Genomic DNA, 17,468 nt, shown 5'->3' on the forward strand with positions numbered 1-17,468 from the left:
CACTGGTCAGTTCCCTGTTCTGAAACTTGTTTCTGCCTCAGGACCTTTGCCCTTGATATCCCTTTTTTCCTGGGGATAGCCTTTCTTTAGCCTTTCTGATCTTGGTCTCAAAGACATGTGCTGAAATAAATCTTCTTTGACTTCCTTGACAAAGTATTTATCAACTTTCATCTGGAAACATGTATTTACTAATTTACGGTTACATTTTCAGAAGCCCTAACAGGAAGAAAAGCTCTAGGGAACAGAGATGCTCACTGACTGTGGGGGTTCGTCTTCACTGTCAACTTGGTTGAGTTCAGAATTAGCCAGGAGACACATCTCTGGCCACATCTGTAAGGGACCCTTTCTGACTGTGGCTCCATGTTTCGATGGACCAGATGCTTCACGTTTCTATAGCCATGCCTTCCCCACCACGGCACACTGTTGTAGACTTTCTTAAACTGGGAGTGAAGCAAAGTTCTTCCTTGTTTACTTGTTACATGCCACATTTATTTATTTGCTTGTTCTCTCTCTCTCTCTCTCTCTCTCTCTCTCCCTCTCTCTCTCTCTCTCTCTCTCTCTCTCTCTCTCTCTCTGTGTGTGTGTGTGTGTGTGTGTGTGTGTGTGTGTGTGTGTGAGAGAGAGAGAGAGAGAGAGAGAGAGAAACAGACAGACAGGGAGAGAGAGAGAAGGAAGGACAGACAGGAAAGAGGAGAGAGACAGCAGGGGAAAGGAGGAGTCTGAAAGTTCTATTTTCCTAATTTCTAATGACCTGGTCCTGAAACCGCTTCCTTTCTGAACTGGGAGAGATTTTTAGGAAAGGACAAAACCTAAAAGCTGATTTTCAGTCATTGCGATCCTCCAAATCACATCTCAGGCTTTCCCCAGATGGTTATTCGAAGGAGTAATATCTGAGAAATCGGTTGGTCTTTCACTTTTTGATATGACATCCAGGGGTCAGAGAGAGAAGGAGACCCTGGCTTAGCTGTCAGGTTCCTCAGTCCTTCCTGGGTTTCTTCCCAGAGTCCCACAACTCTGAGACTGGCCCTGCTGGGAGTATTTGCTCCTCCGGTGGCCCCAGCTCATTCTGTGTGAGCTGATTCTCTGGCTGCTTCCAAGCCACAGGGAGGTCCCTCCTCTCAGACTCCCCACACACAAAGCCTCACGCCAACCTGCCTGGCTCTCCCACGGTGCAGCTTAACACACTCATTGGCCTGCAGCCTGCCGGGGGCGGGGCTTGGGTGGTCCTCAGAAGGAATTAGCTGTGTGAGAGGAGCTCTCTGGAGGCTGATGCTCTTCTTTTCTTACTCTCACCCGGTCTTCAGGAGCCTCTGCTTTCAGGGTTGTCCCCGCTCTGGCTCAGCTTGGGACGGAGCCTCAGATCAGGGGACACCTGTAGCCTTGAATTTTAACCTCAGCGATGGGAAAACTTGAAAATGCTTCCTGGATTTACGATCCTCTCATGAAGTACCTGAACAGCACAGAGGAGTACCTGGCTCACGTCTGTGGACCCCGACGCAGCCACCTCTCTCTCCCGGTGTCTGTGGCCTATGCGCTGATCTTCGTGGTGGGGGTGACGGGCAATCTTCTGGTGTGCCTGGTGATCCTCCGACATCAGACCTTGAAGACACCCACCAACTACTACCTCTTCAGCCTGGCCATCTCAGACCTGCTGGTCCTGCTATTTGGGATGCCTCTGGAGATCTATGAGATGTGGCACAATTACCCCTTCCTGTTGGGGCCGGTGGGCTGCTACTTCAAGACCGCCCTCTTCGAGACTGTGTGCTTTGCCTCCATTCTTAGCGTCACCACAGTTAGCATAGAACGCTACGTGGCCATCGTCCACCCGTTCCGAGCCAAGCTGGAGAGCACGCGGCGGCGGGCCCTCAAGATCCTCAGCCTCGTCTGGGGCTTCTCGGTGGTCTTTTCTTTGCCCAACACCAGCATCCATGGCATCAAGTTCGAGTACTTTCCTAACGGGTCCTCCGTGCCCGGCTCTGCCACCTGCACCGTCACCAAGCCCATGTGGGTGTACAACTTCATCATCCAAGCCACCTCATTCCTCTTCTACGTCCTCCCGATGACCCTCATCAGCATCCTCTACTACCTCATGGGGCTCAGAGTGAGTATCCAAGGTGACTGGTTTGGGGCAGCATCCCTCCTGTTTTCACCCATTTTGAGTTCAAAGGAAGACTTAGCATGGAGGAAAGACATAAAATCAGAAGTGGGCTTGGGGGATGACTGTAAGTGGGGGAATTAAGAAGCAAAAGTTTGTAAGTATATAAAATAGTTTAATGTGTAACGTTCACACGTGTACTCAGGATGTAGCATCTCACAGGTAAAATCAGTTTGGTCTCCTTTTGAACAGGGGGAAATTGCCACAAATGAAACAGCAAAACCACAACTCGTTGACTTTCTTTACGTGGTATCCATCATCCTCTCTAGGCTTGTTCACCTGTGATTCTAAGAAAGTGCTAGAACTTCCTAGGGATATCAATATAACTATCACTCGTGGGAGAATCTGCCTCCAGGGTCTTGAGGAGAAGCCTCACTTTGACTGTGCACAGGAAGTTACCTAGGGTCAGAGGGTCACATTCTAGGGGGACCCTTCTGCATCTGCTACCTCATCGCTGCCCCCTTACTTTATTTTGAAGTTTTTCGCTGTACCAGCTTGTGCTGAGGGTATTGGGAGTGTTCCCTGCTTAGCAGTCTGGGACAGACAGACAGCTGTGAAGGTCAGTATTTCCTTGTGGCACACTGCCCTTTGATTGAAATATCAAGCTAAATATAAATATTATTTATATTTCATATACATTGTACATACACACCTATATATATCACATATATATCACACATATATATCACATATCACACACACACACACACACACACACACACACACACACACACATATATATATATATATATATATATATATATACCTTGAAACCAATTTTATAGCAGGTAGGGTCTGAAGGGTGGAAAAGTAAACAGAACTGATAAGTTAGAGCAGTATAAGGCGTGATTAAGACACATGTGGGTCTCTGGGGAAATCACTCAGTTTTCCCTATATCTTACATTTAGAGGTTCATTTTCTGAGCTTGTGGACATAAACATTTTTCCCTTTTCTCTGGCTTCAAATTAGATGAGAGAATTTGTTTTTGAGACATGTAGGAGTGAATCTATATGCTTCCTACTATATTCTGTACCCATATTCCTAGATGTGAGTCCTCACAACGATAATACTTTTCTACTCATTTAAGGAAGTGGCTCGCGCAGTAAACAGTTATGGCGTTATTTAGATTCTCAGGTGCTCTGCTGATGTGTGCCTTTAGGCAGGCTGCACATAATTCTCCTGGGATTGCTTTCCCATTTGGAGAATGAAAAGGTCACATCACATCATTTTCTAAGACTTCTTCTGCCTCTAACAGTCTGTGGTTCTTTTTTTTTTTTTTTTTTTTTTTTTAAAAAAAGGCAAAGAGATTATGGGGTAGACATGAGCTATAAATGAAAGAATTAAACACAAACACACATTCCATCCCATCCTCTGGCACTGTAACTCCAGATGCAGGGTCCCATCCCAGCCCATCTCTGAGAAAGGTGTTTATCAAGAAAGAAAGGATCTTCTTTGAATACCGACTGTCCCAAAATGAATGGCCATGCTTGAGTAAGAAGAGCTTAATTTCAGTGTCATAGACATATAGGCACCGGAATGAATCTAACCAGAGAGTAGTGGTATATTCCCCCAACATATATGTCATGCTAGACCTGCTCAGGCCACAGTTCCAGAATGTCCTGTGTATCTAACCCAGGGGAAAAGACTTTCATACATTTCTAAATATCACACATCCCCTAAAACCTTCTCGCCTTTTGTAACAATAGCATCTTGTTCAGTGCTAAACAATCATTTGTCTCGTGTGAGTTTGGGGGACATGCCTAAGTTGAACAACAAACATAGAGTTTTGCCCGAGTTTCATTGTGTTCCAGTCTTGTGAATCCACAGTGTCTGTGTCCCAAACTGGGGCAGCTCAGAGAACAGCCACCCTGCGTTGTGTGAGTAATGCAACTGATGACATCCTGTGCCAGAAAAGATGACGTAGCAGTGAGTGGACCAGAGGGCACCAAGAAAGGACAATGGCTGATTTGTCGTTCTGAGAATTTAAACAGCCCTATGTCAGCGGCTGGCAGAAGCAAGCTCTGGTCTGCTGTGGGGCAATGGTCTGTACCCTGTCAGACATCTCGGTTAACACTGGTTAGGTGTCACAGCCTCTGGAACCCTTTTGTTGGAAGGTTCCTGCCACCCACCACCACACTTCCTTGGCATTTTTGACTCTTGTCCACCCTTTCAGCTATGCTTTAAGTGCCATGCTGCAGCTCTCCTAGACCCCCCTGAACTGTCCCACCTCTGTTGTAGATGTCATTACTTCCTGTAACTTCCTTGATTACGATTTACAATCCCACATGGACTCTTTAAGTTTACTCATTTCTCCCAAACCAGACTAAGTTCACTCAGGAGACGAGGCTGAATTACTTCCCTCATAACTGAGCTTTATCTTCTCCACATTTAAGACAAAAGACTTGAAAACATTGCCTCAAAGATCCTTTGAATTTTCAAGATTTAAAGACATCCAAGTTGGAATGCTATCTGAGTTATTGAGTCTATTGAGAAGTCTAAAGGTGTGATTGAGTCTGGTTGCCTTCAGGAGGCAGCCAAGACAATGCTGACGAAGGCACAGCACAAAAGAAGCCCTGTGTGTGTGTTCAAGGCTAACGTTGAACATTCACCGATGCTACCTCATTCCAGTACATGAATTTCCACAGAGATCCTCAGATCATCATGGAGACAGAAAGTACATGATCCAAGAGTAGCTTCCCAGTCGTCTAGGAGGAAGTACTGGCAAAGTCTAGCCTAATCCTTGTCTCTCTCACACATGACTTTTATGTTGATGAGGGAACATGTGTGAATTACATAAAAGTCAACTATGCCTGATAGACTGCAAAGAAGCAAGATAGTGATGGATGGATGGATGGATGGATGGATGGATGGATGGATGGATGGATAATCAGAAAAATGAGTTGATAGAGAAGTTGAAAGACAGACAACTAAGTATAGATCAGGACAATGTGTATCTACACCTATACTCACATATACACACATATATACTCAAGTGTACATCACACACACACATCATACACCACACCACACCGCACACACACCACAATCACCATGAACAGCTCATCAAGACAATAACCTGAAAGGCAATCAGCCCATGAATCTCACCTTGGTGTTTCATCGCTGGAGGTGTCAGATGGGTAAGTTTCTAAGCTTCTGAGCCTTGGATCATCCCATAGAGTGACAACAGTGTCTCATTCCTCCTTGGGTCTGACGGCAGAGTTCACACCATTGATGACTGAGTATCATGCCGAGCACCTGAAGTGAAATGGAAGCATTTAATATGAAAGCATCATTTAACATTAACTGGACAAATGTCTTAGACTCTGTGTGTCAGACATTGTGAACCCTGACGGACACTTCACTATGCATATATTCAGTCCACCTCTTCCTTAAGTTGGCTGGTTGTGACATTATAACCTGAAGATACATCAAGGTGAGAGGTAATTGATAAGTGGTTTTCTTTGGGTACTAACTACAATGGCCAGGACGCTAGTTCATAAAAAGAATTATCTGGAATGATTGCTTGTGTTTGATTTAAAGAAATGTCTTGCAGGAATACAGACTTCCTCCAAGAGCTATGAAATTCAGCCATGAAGTGACCAACCTTTCAATATACTATTTGTTAAAAAACAATTATGGAACAACAAAAAAACTCTCTCTTACAATGACCACAATTTTAGAACCAGAATTAAAATCATTTATTGCCGGGCGGTGGTGGCGCACGCCTTTAATCCCAGCACTCGGGAGGCAGAGGCAGGTGGATCTCTGAGTTCGAGGCCAGCCTGGTCTACAAGAGCTAGTTCCAGGACAGGCTCTAGAAACTACAGGGAAACCCTGTCTCGAAAAAACCAAAAAAAAAAAATCATTTATTATTATTTTCCCCTTTACTAAAAAATAGATCCTTTTCTCATACAATATATCATGATTACAATTTCCCCTCCCTTTACTCCTTCCAGCTCCTCTCCACCTCCTCTCCCATCCCAGTCCACTCCTTATCTGTCTCTCATTAAAAAAGAACAGGCTTATAAGAGATAATAACAAGGGGCTGGAGAGATGACTCAGTGGTTAAGAGCATTGCCTGCTCTTCCAAAGGTTCTGAGTTCAATTCTCGGCAACCACATGGTGGCTCACAACCATCTGTAATGAGGTCTGGTGCCCTCTTCTGGCCTGCAGAAATACACACAGACAGAATATTGTATACTTAATAAATAAATAAATAAATATTTTTAAAAGAGATAATAACAAAACAAGAAAAAAAACATAAGATAAGCAAAAACTATCACATTGAAGTTGGACAAGGCAAACCAACAGAAGGAAAAAAGCCCAAGAGAAGACACAAAATTCAGAGGCCATTTGTTCACATACTTAGCAGTTTCATACAAAACTAAAATGAAGGCTACACACACACACAGGACCTGGTACAACCCCAGGTAGGCCCTATGCTTGTTGTTTCAGGCTCTGAGTTCACATGAGCTTTGCGCAGTCGATTCAGAGGGCCTTATTCTCCTGGTGTCTTCCATCCCCTCACTTTGCCTCCTCTTCCACAGTGTGTGCTGAGTGTTGAGGGGAGGAATTTGATGGTGGTATCCCGTTTACAGGTGCATGTTCCAAGGTCTCTCTCTTTCTCACTGAATAATGTCTGGTTGTGGGTCTCTGTATTTGTAGAAGGAGCAGCGGGCTGCATTCCCTCCTGGCTCCCGCACGGCTAACTTTACACCCAAAATAACAACACACAAATTGTATTCATTTAAGCATTGCTTGGCCCATTAGCTCTAGCCTCTTACTGGCTAACTCTCACATCTTGATTAACCCATTTCTATTAATGTGTGTAGCACCACGAGGTGGTGGCTTACCGAGAAGATTCTAACCTGTGTCCATCTCAGAGAGGAGAGCTATGGCATCTGTCTCACTGCCTTCTACCCACTGCCTTCTACCCAGCATCCAGTTCTGTTTAATCTGCCTACCTAATTTTCTGTCCTATCAAAGGGCCAAAGCAGTTTTTTTATTTAACCAATAAAATCAACACAAAACAGAAGACCCACCTATATCATGTATTTATTCCCCCTTCCCAGGTGACTCCAGGTTTTTGTCAGGTTTATGGCTGAAGTGAAGGCTAACATCTGTCAGACACAACACACCTGAGTTAGAAGATGGACATTTTTACCAGAAGAGATTCAATAATCTGCATAAGGAGATTCATAAAGACAAATAGCTGTCCTTGGGTATTTCAACCCATATCATGTCTTTGAGATGTGGAACAATAATGAGAACCAGCAGAAGAGCAATAGTTTAACGCTCGCTGAGTACCTCATATCTTGCTCTGGCATTCTTACCATATAAGGAACAATTTATCATCTTCATGCAACCCCCATTCATTTTTACACCAGTGCAGGATTCCCTCAGTTTTTCTAAGGTTCCAGGTGACCCTAAAATATCAAATCTCAAACGACTTTTAACACCTCACTTTCTAAAAATATAGATTTTATGTAGAGAGCACTATTAAGTCCAAAAGACAGGTAGACTAAGTTACCACACAGGTAGGTGCCTGGGGCCCACATATTCCTGTGGGCTGCTTGATTTTAAGGAGTGTGCATTATTATAGAGACATAGGATATGGATTAATGGACCATTCTTCAAGTTGTCCATCCTTGAGAAGACTTTCTAATGATAACTTGCATCCCAGGAAGATTGCTCATGGTTCATCATCACACGCAATTCCACTCATTTTTCATTTACTTAAAAACATCTCCATATAATTCAGTGGGTTAGTTCTAATGGAGCCTGAGACTGTATAGAACAATTCAATTTTCCTTTCACTGGATGATCTCAGTTGATCCATCAGGACCCATGTCATCACCAGTGAAGGAATCTCAGCTTGACTGTTGGCACATGAAGGGAGGCTTAGACATGAATTCCACAAAACAGGCATAGCTCTCAGTGAAAGTTTGTTCAGGAAAATACATGAGGCTGTCACATACCCAGCCTCTTTTCTGGTTTCTAGGGACCTTAAAACCTGCACACTATAGTGCTGTGAGTACTTTTCTCACGGTGCCACACAAGAGACCATTGTAATTCCCACCTCAGAAGCAGTGAAGAAGGGGTTCCTTCCGTTCTCAGGAGGACAGAAGCAAATATGTGAAACCCCATTGGCTCCAGTTACCCAACTATTGGAACTAGGGAATGGGACAGTCTGGTCTGCTAGGTTATTTGGTGACAGGACCAGGAACTGGAGTTGGGACTAACTCGGCTTAATCTTCCCTGTCATCTTGTTTGGATTTGGAATCACCTAGGAGACACACCTCTGGGCATTTTTCTGAGGACATTTCCAGAGAGGGATAACTGAGGGAGGAATACCCACCCTGGATGATGGTAGCATCAGCCCATATGTGGGGGTCCCAGACTGAATGCAAAAAGGATGCAAGAGAAAGGGAATCTAGCACAATATTGGTCTCCCTCTGTTTCCTGACTAGGATGCAATGTGACCATCTGCTTCATGCCCCTGCCTCTGTGACCTCTTCTCCCTCTCCCTAATGGACTTCCCTCAAACTGTGTGTCAAACTAACCCTTCCTCCCATAAGCTGTTTTTTTTTTGTTGTTGTTGTTAGGCATTTTGTTATAGCAACAGGAAAAGTGACTAAAACGCCAACCAAACTACTAAGCCAGCATAGAGAAGGAATAAACAGCCTGAGAGAGACTTGGGGTGCTGCTGGTGAGAGAATAAGAGGGGAATGCCAGAGAATTAACAGACTCTGGACTTCTAGGTGTGGATTGGTCTCAGGTCATCAGAATTTCTGTCTTTTGGTACAACATCCACACAGACAGAAAGCAGATCTAACAGAGAAAGATTCCACCACCAGATGGATAGCTCTCTGGTGCTTGTGGACCTTGGAGGAATAGGAGAACAGTAGGCTGGAGCTGCTGCATCTTCAGGAGTAGGTGGGTCTGAAATAGGCTAGTAGAGATGGCCTGTCAGGTCATGCTGACATTCCAAACTTACATTACTACAAGGATCACACTATAATCCAATTAGGATAAATATATGTCAGTGCTTAAAATTCTGAAGGATATGCAGTTTTATCAGTAGAATTGGACAATCAGCATGTCCTAAATTATGCTTGTCAGGACAGTGTCAGGGAATCTGCCGAAAAGGGCTGGGAATGTATTATTCAAAGAAATGTGGCTCTTTTTCAACTAAGGGAAGCTTGTGAGATACCAGTGTGGACAGTGGGGAAAGGGATGCATCAAGCCCTGGAAGATCCACATTGCTGCTCATGAGCACATTCAAGATGCCAAGAGTCACACAACATAGTGGCTTGAATGAGAATGTCCCCTATATGCCTATATATTTGCATGCCTAGTCCACAGTTAATGAACTGTTTGGAAGGTTTGGGAGGTTTGTTCTCTGAGGTTTCAAATGCCCACACCAGGCCCAGTGTCTCTCTTTCTCTTTGCCTACTGCCTTTGGATCAGGATGCAAAGCTCTCAGCTACTACTCCAGTACCCTGCCTTCCTGCTTGCTGCTATATTTCCCATTAGGATGATCATGGACTGAAACTGTAAGCAAGCCTCCAGTTAAATGCCTGCTTTTATAAGTCCTTAATTATAAGCATTGCCTTAGTCATGGTGCTTCTTTACAGCAATAGAGCAGTGACTAAGACACACAACAGATAGCCTAACAGTCATGAGATCATAGTATTTTGTTTTCTGGAATTTCCTATCACGTGGAACAGAGTCTTGACTCTAATGATGTGTCTAACAAAAATGAAAGAAATTAAGTGACAGGAAGGGCCTCGCTAGTGTTTTATTGGTATTGTTCACTTCAGGATTAACCATCTTGGCCGTGTGTGTGTGTGTGTGTGTGTGTGTGTGTATAATATCTGTTAACACACTACAGAACTAGAGCTGCATACAAGTGCTTATTAAAAACTTGGTTTTTCTGTATCTTGCCCCTAGCCCTGTCCAGTTGAGTCAGAGGACCTAGACTGAATTCTGCCCCCCAGTGAAGTATTTAAAAGTTTAAAAACATTTCTTTAAGTGCTTTTGGTATACCTCCAAAGTCTTCTCTTCCTAACCACCTCTCCACTTCTCTTTCAGCTGAAGAGAGACGAATCCCTTGAGGCAGACAAACTGACTGTGAGCATTCACAGACCCTCCAGAAAATCAGTCACCAAGATGCTGTGTAAGCTGCTTGCTTTCTTTCAGTGTTTGTTTACTTTTGTTTAGAAGAGCGAAAGACTTGTGTTTGGCACTGATGTGCTAGCCAAGATGCTCTTCTTGGTTTCCAGAAGGTTCTTTGACTTGCCTGCTTTGTTTCATCTTTGGCTTTGAGCGTTCAAAACCCTGTGCTAGGTTACAGTTGCCGAGATGCCTTCCAAGTGCTATGAAATAAATCACGCTGGCACGCCGAGCCTGAGCACGGCTCTCTCTGTAAGATGCAGTGGGGGTGGGTTCTGAACCTGGTTGTGTTTTCCAGCATTCTTCAGACATGAGGTACAGGTCACGGTGGATCCTGCATGCACTCGCAAATCTTTACACACACAATGTTTTATAACTCGCTTCAGGGGATTGTGACCTCCCAATGGCCATGTAGACTCAGTGAATCCTTTTAATTCCAGATAAAGAACAACTAGCCATGAATTCTTCTGAGTAAATCATTCCACCTAGGACATTGTATAGCCTTGCATCAAAACATCATCCTGTTTAAAAACAAAACCGTAAAAATAGTTTTTTTTATTGGAAAATACACATTCTTGCAAGAGACAAACTATTTTTAAAAATCCAGGTACTGACAAGCCTCTCCCAAAAGGATGCTTGACAAGTCGGTGAACCTATGGGCTGGGGAGGTTGATCAGAAGTTAAACCCTTGCCATGAAAGGATGAGCACTGGGGGTCCAGTCCCCAGAGCCCACATAAATGCTGCTGGGAGTGACTACCCTCTTATAATTCTGCTCTTAAGACAGCAGAGAGCAAGTTGGCTATGGAGACTGACTGTATCAGTGCGCTCAGGGTTTCACTGTGAGATCCTGCCTCAGTGAATAAGGTAGATGAGAGTGAGTGAGGAAGACTCCTCACTCAACCTTGGGTCTACACACACACACACACACACACACACACACACACACACAAGTGGAAAAATGAAAATAAAAAACACTAAGCGAAGCAACCCCAGTCTTCTAGGAGAGACACTGAGGAGGCGTGTGGAACATAAACTTTTTAAATCACCATCTAAATTCAGAAAGAAAAGAATCCCCGAGTTAATGTGCACACAGAACATAGAGGCTGTGCCCTCTGTGAACAAAACCCACAAGTTGCTGGCCTCCTGAGGATTTGACACTTAAAGTTGCTCTTTCTCTCTCTCTCTTGTGCACACGTGCACACACACACACACACACACACACACACACACACAAAGACACATGATACATACATAATAAAGGAAAGATTTATCTTGGAACAAGTACTTTGGGCCTATTATGAGGCAGAATATCACTGCTATATGAGAGACAGATGGAGGGAGGGAGGGAGGGAGGGAGGGAGGGAGGGAGGGAGGGAGGGAGGGAGGAGTTTATTCAGGGGTGGATAGCTGCCATCCTGTCTTTTTGGAGCTTTTGATCACTTGCCCCTTCAGCTTTAGGCCTATGATGAGGCAGAACATCATAATAGGGCCTGTGGTGGAGCAAAGCTGCTTACCTCACAGTGTGCAAACAGAAAGGAAAGGAGAAGCCCCCGGCCTCCCCTCAAGGCATAGCAAACGCCTGCCTCTTCCATCTAGAGTCTTCAAGTTTCCACCCACCCCAGACAGCATCATCTACTGGGGACCATGCCTTTGAGGCATGAGGTTCTGGGCAGCTGTTAGAATCCAAACCCTAAGAACTCGCTGAAAACCTGTGAATTTAACTGTTGAGTTATTCCTAAAACAACCTGATCTAATCATGTATAAGTCTCTAAACGTATGCTGAGAGCATGCTTTGATTTCCACAGTCAAGAGGTTTTGGAACTTTGAAAAATACTCAGTTCTATTTGAAATATTCTAAGGAGAAACATACAAGAAATCTTAAGGAGATGTCTCAGTGATTAAGAGCCTTTGATATTCTTGCAGAGGATTCACGTTTGACTCTCAGCACCTACATTGGGCAGCTCACAACCTCCTATAAGGCTCTCTTCTGGCTTCCACAGGCACTGCAGACATGTGGTACACAAACAACACACTTATGTATAAGTAAAAATAAATATTTTTTAAGAAAAAGAATCAGTCAATCAATCAATCAATCCTGGGACCAGTGAGATGGCTCAGAGGGAAAAGGCACTTGCTGCCAAATGTAAAAAAATAAACTTTAAAAGAATATGTAGGCAGTTGTATAGAAAACTGACCCCAGAGCCATATGGTTAATTCTTATGTTTGACTATTCTTTATCTCTGGGAGTTTATCTGCCTGTAGCAGTCAGCACTCAGCCAAGGTGTCAGGGAACCCTGATGAAAGAAGGAAGCAGCTAGGAAGGAGCATCACATCCCTCCCTGGCCTACTCCGTCATCTTAAGGAAGCTGCTAGGAAGGAGCATCACATCCCTCCCTGGCCTACTCCGTCATCTTGTCTCCCACTTCCTTTTCCAGTTGTCCTGGTCCTCGTGTTTGCTATCTGCTGGACCCCCTTCCACGTGGACCGGCTCTTCTTCAGCTTTGTGGAGGAGTGGACCGAGTCCCTGGCTGCTGTGTTCAATCTCATCCACGTGGTATCAGGTAAAGACTTGGTGGGCTCAGGGACATAAGGGTTCTGTAGCTTTTCCTTGGCTCTGCCCTGAGGCATCACCATACAAGCAGCTCACAGAGACCCGGACTTCTGTTATGGGAACAGTGGGAGCTGATTGTATTCAGGGATTAAAAATGTTTTGAGGAAAAACCCCAACTCTACATGTGCGTGTGATAACTATGGCAGGAGAGTGACCCACAATCATCAATATGACAGCAAAAAAACACACAAGAAGAAATGCTTTCCCCAAAGGTACAAAGCTGTAAGACGAGTGAAAATGGGACTCAAGTCCAAGCCATTGAATGTCAAGTTCAAGGTTTTTTTCTCTTGGATTCAGGGTACTTCTGCCCGCCTGCTTCTGTTGTCACTGGCTCTTTCTGGGGACTCTCAAGGACATAGTCAGAGGGTAAAGGTTAGAGGCTGACACGCAACAGCTCAGGCAAGAAGGAAGGATGGAGAGAGAAAGAGAAGGAGGGGAGAGAAAGACCATACTGGATAAAGCCACCAGTTCTCCCTCAGAACATTTGTACCCAAATACACGTTCTTTTCCTTCATCAACTATCCATGTCAAGGTACAGCTGGTGTCATTCACCTCCACTGAGTGACTTCTGACCACAGTTGTCTTTTAGAATAGAGTAACTGCTGTAGCCTGACTGTTGATGTCATACACGCTCCTAGGAGATGGCATTGTGTATCCCTGTTACTAGCTTTGCCTGGGGTCCTGACTCCGCTACATTCTTCCAAGTACTTGGAGGGAAAAAAGTCTAAATCCCCTGCCTTTCAATGTGCTTTGAGGTTCCCAGAATGCCATAGTAAGCATTTGATCCATGTCCAAATGAACAGACATGTCTTCTGTCCCAGAGAGGGCACCAACCATAGATACAAAGAAGGGATTCCATCCAAGTACAGTTTGTTAAACCAATGAGTCACTGGGGTTACTAACAGGAATGAGAGCAATTTATGGGCAGCTATATCACTGAAAAAATACATCTCTCAGCAATGGATAACTGTCTATAAACCCTTGGAAGGAGCACAGCCTCTTAAGCCTCTCCCCAAACAACTGTTAACTGTCTAAATCTTTGAGGAAAGGCAGGCAAGCCCTTCCCCTGTAATGGGAAGTTAACAGGGACACTCTTGGGTAGTCTCCAATGGGTGATGGCAGTTGACAATTCTAGAGGGCCATGGCCATGACGGTATCTTGCTTGGAGGATGCTATTTGACAATACACAGCTTTCACCAGAATATCCTGCCCCTATTTTCCAGAAGGAATTAAAGTGCCGTGTTTATCTAAGGGCACAGAACAAAGAAGAGCCGCGGTCCTAACCTCCCTTCAGCTCCATTGGTGTCTTAGAGAAACAGACCAGGCTATGATAATAAGAGTGGGTATACGGGAGCTGGAGAGATGGCTCTGTGGCTAAGAGTTCGTACTGCTCTTACAGAGAACCCTACTTTGGTTGCCAACCCCCATATAGGTTTCTTACATGCCTGTAACTCCAGTGCCAGTGGGTCAGACACCTTCTTTTGGCCTCTGTGGGTACTGCTACTCATATGCGCACGTGCACACACACATAACACAGAAAAGTAAATCTCTGAAGAGAATGTATGTATAACAAGCAGAGAAATGGCAATATACAAGCTGCCTGGTGGACAAAATTAATGGTAATATATAATTACTCAGTGGAAGAGCTATCAAGGGAAGCAGGCGTGGGTAGAGAAGGGACATGGTGGGGGGAGGGGTGATCTCACTATGAGAGGTTTTCAGTCGAATGAGGAATCTCAACAGGGACCATGTGCTGACTGATTTACCCAGCTTCACCACTGTGGCCTCAAATAATAGCTCTAACTGAGAATCCAATGAAGAAGCAAACCTCCTTTCTCTGATACTTGAGCATCTCTTATTGGGGCACTATCCAGCTCCTTGGGAAAGCTGTGGCTCTTTCATGGTTCTGTGTTCAATTCTCGAGTGTGTCCTGTATACCCCACTGCTTCCAGGAGAGGCAATCCCAGGGTTCCCAGGCCTTTGCTAAATATGTACGCTCTGTCCTCCCTTGCTGTCATGTCTTCTTCAATCCGTCATTTGCAGGTGTCTTCTTCTACCTGAGCTCAGCCGTCAACCCCATTATCTACAACCTCTTGTCAAGACGCTTCCGGGCGGCCTTCCGGAATGTCGTCTCTTCTTCCTGCAAGTGGTGTCGTTCCCAGGATCTCCCATCAGGACCTCCAGCCCAGAAGATCATCTTCTTGACAGAATGCCACCTTGTGGAGTTGACAGAGGACACAGGCCCCCAGTTCCCCTGTCAATCATCCACCTACAACTCACAGATCTCCACAACCCCTGTGCTGGACAGGTACCATGAAGGGAGTGGTCAGAAGACCACGTCAGAAGGCCTGGATTCTGTGGATTGACACCCCTCTAAACCCCAGCACAGCAAGGAGGGACATCCTGTCACCTGTGCCTCCTGTGCGGCATTAGGAAGACAAGACTCTTAGATCCCACATACTCGTGACTTTGTTGACGTAAAAGTATGGACTTCGTTCTAGGTCACCGTGCAGACATTGCTGATTTAGACACTCCATCTTTCTGTACTGCGAGTTTTCAAAACTGTGATTGCGATGCCCCATGTGAGTCTTACTTAAAGACGCTCTCATAATGGTTGAGTCTAACGGAGCGAAGCATGGCAGAGATGCTGAGCAGCGCGGCCCAGTTAGCTCAGCCTCCAAAGCCCAGGACTCATAAGGAGCTACTGGAGTGAGCCAGTGACTGGCTCAGAACTGCTCACAAAAAACTTCCCCCTCCAATAGTTAGGACTTTTGCAAGCTTGTTGTCGAATGAGCAATGGCTTGAAATCAGTCATAGGAGAAATATTTAGGCTACAGGAATTAGCAAGCTCCCCAAGTCAGGGCTGAATCATTTTTATCCCCTGGAGAGCTGGCCCGGGAGCAGGTTGAGAGCTATTAATAAGCTGGCACTTTGCCAGCCTGATGCAATGTGTGTGACTTGTTTTTAGACCAAACACTGGTAAAGCTGTAATTAAGGACTACTTAGAGTCCTGGTTAACTCAGTTAACTAGATTTTTGTTTTTAAAACCTGGAGTTCCCAGGAACAAAAAAAAATAATGAGCAAAACCCTGATAATTAAACCAATGGAAGCAGCATCAGCATTTTATAATTAACCTAGAGTCGAAAGACTATTTTTGGATGCCATTCATTAACATTAGCGCAGAAAACAGCAATGGACCGAGTGTTGTGTTCCCTCTCACATCTATGTTTCCAGAGTCCACAAGACGTGTTGTCAAAACAGGCAAATGCCCCGCATTCTCTACTTGGCTTGGCTGCAGACTTATTTCCTTCTTAACACGGAGAGACATGGTTAGTGGGTAAAGGCTCTTACCACCAAGTCTTGGGACCTAAGTTCCATACCTGGAATTCACATGGTTAAGGAAGAAAAGTGACTCCTCAACCTGTCTTCTGACTTCCAAACATGCACCATGACATATTCTCCCCACATGCCCCTACACACACCACACTAAATAAATTCATATAAAATTTTTAAAAAGTATAATATAAATCCATAGTGTGGAAGCTAACGACTATACCATCTTCTAGAAGCCAAGCAAATCAAAATCATAGACAAAGCAGCCTTTAACCCCCTCCTTTCCCTTCTCGACCTCAGTAGATGACTGAACGCCCTGTGGACTCCACTTCTGACCCCCACCTGTGGAACACTTATGGAAGCTTTTCAAGGCAAGGTCAATGTTTAGCAGTTTTGACTAATTTATGAATGGGATAGAGATTGTAGACTATACCTACAATATATTGGTTTTGCTGTTAGGAAAATACATTCACTATGCAAAACAGACTGCTAGCTTAGAGAGAGTGATGGAGAAGTCTGGCCAAGAAAGCCAAAGCCAAGGACTACAGGACAGAAGGAAGCAGGGCTGGAGAGATGGCTCAGTGGACGAAGACGTTTGTGGGCAAAGCTGATGAGCTGAGTTCCAGAGGCTGAGGGAGAGACCCAGCACCGGAAGTATTCTCTGACCTGGCATGCTCACCGTGACTTGTGTAGCAGCACCCATTCAACATAATAATAATAAAATTATTTTTTAAAAAGGAATTTACCCTATCAAGCACTCGCAATGTCTGTATACCATGAAACCACATGGAGGCATAGATAAGGATGTTTGTGAGTAACAGTTATTTTGAAAATACAGCTTAAAAGGTTTGATAGAACCCACTTACTTAATATTTTCAGAACAGAAAAACCACCTTCTATTGACATTTTATGTTTTGTTTTATAAATGCTGAACATGTTAGACCCTGGCTTTGATGATCAATTCTTCAATAACAAAATGGAATAAACACTATCCTGTGGACATTCATGTGTCCTCTTCACTCCCTGATTCCCCCATCTTACTGAAAGATAAAGTATTACTGTGTGTGCGCATACACACACACACACACACACACACACACACACCAGCCCTGTCCGGTTGACAGCAAAGAGTGCATTCTTAGTTACACCTGGGAAAATTGTACAAGCAATCTCAATGTCTCTGAGGCTATAAC

General features: G+C 44.5%; 1 protein-coding gene across 1 annotated transcript; it reads left to right on the plus strand.

The window, feature by feature from the left end:
• The first annotated feature begins 1,399 nt into the window (after positions 1-1,399).
• Positions 1,400-15,259, plus strand: Nmur2 (neuromedin U receptor 2). The gene is given in 5 exon segments (XM_038329060.1): positions 1,400-2,101; positions 10,250-10,334; positions 12,767-12,892; positions 14,986-15,231; positions 15,234-15,259. Coding segments are annotated over 5 exon segments (1,185 nt in total).
• Positions 15,260-17,468: the final 2,209 nt, after the last annotated feature.

The sequence above is a fragment of the Arvicola amphibius genome, chromosome 4, assembly GCF_903992535.2.
Source record: "Arvicola amphibius chromosome 4, mArvAmp1.2, whole genome shotgun sequence".
NCBI classification, from domain to species: domain Eukaryota; kingdom Metazoa; phylum Chordata; class Mammalia; order Rodentia; family Cricetidae; genus Arvicola; species Arvicola amphibius.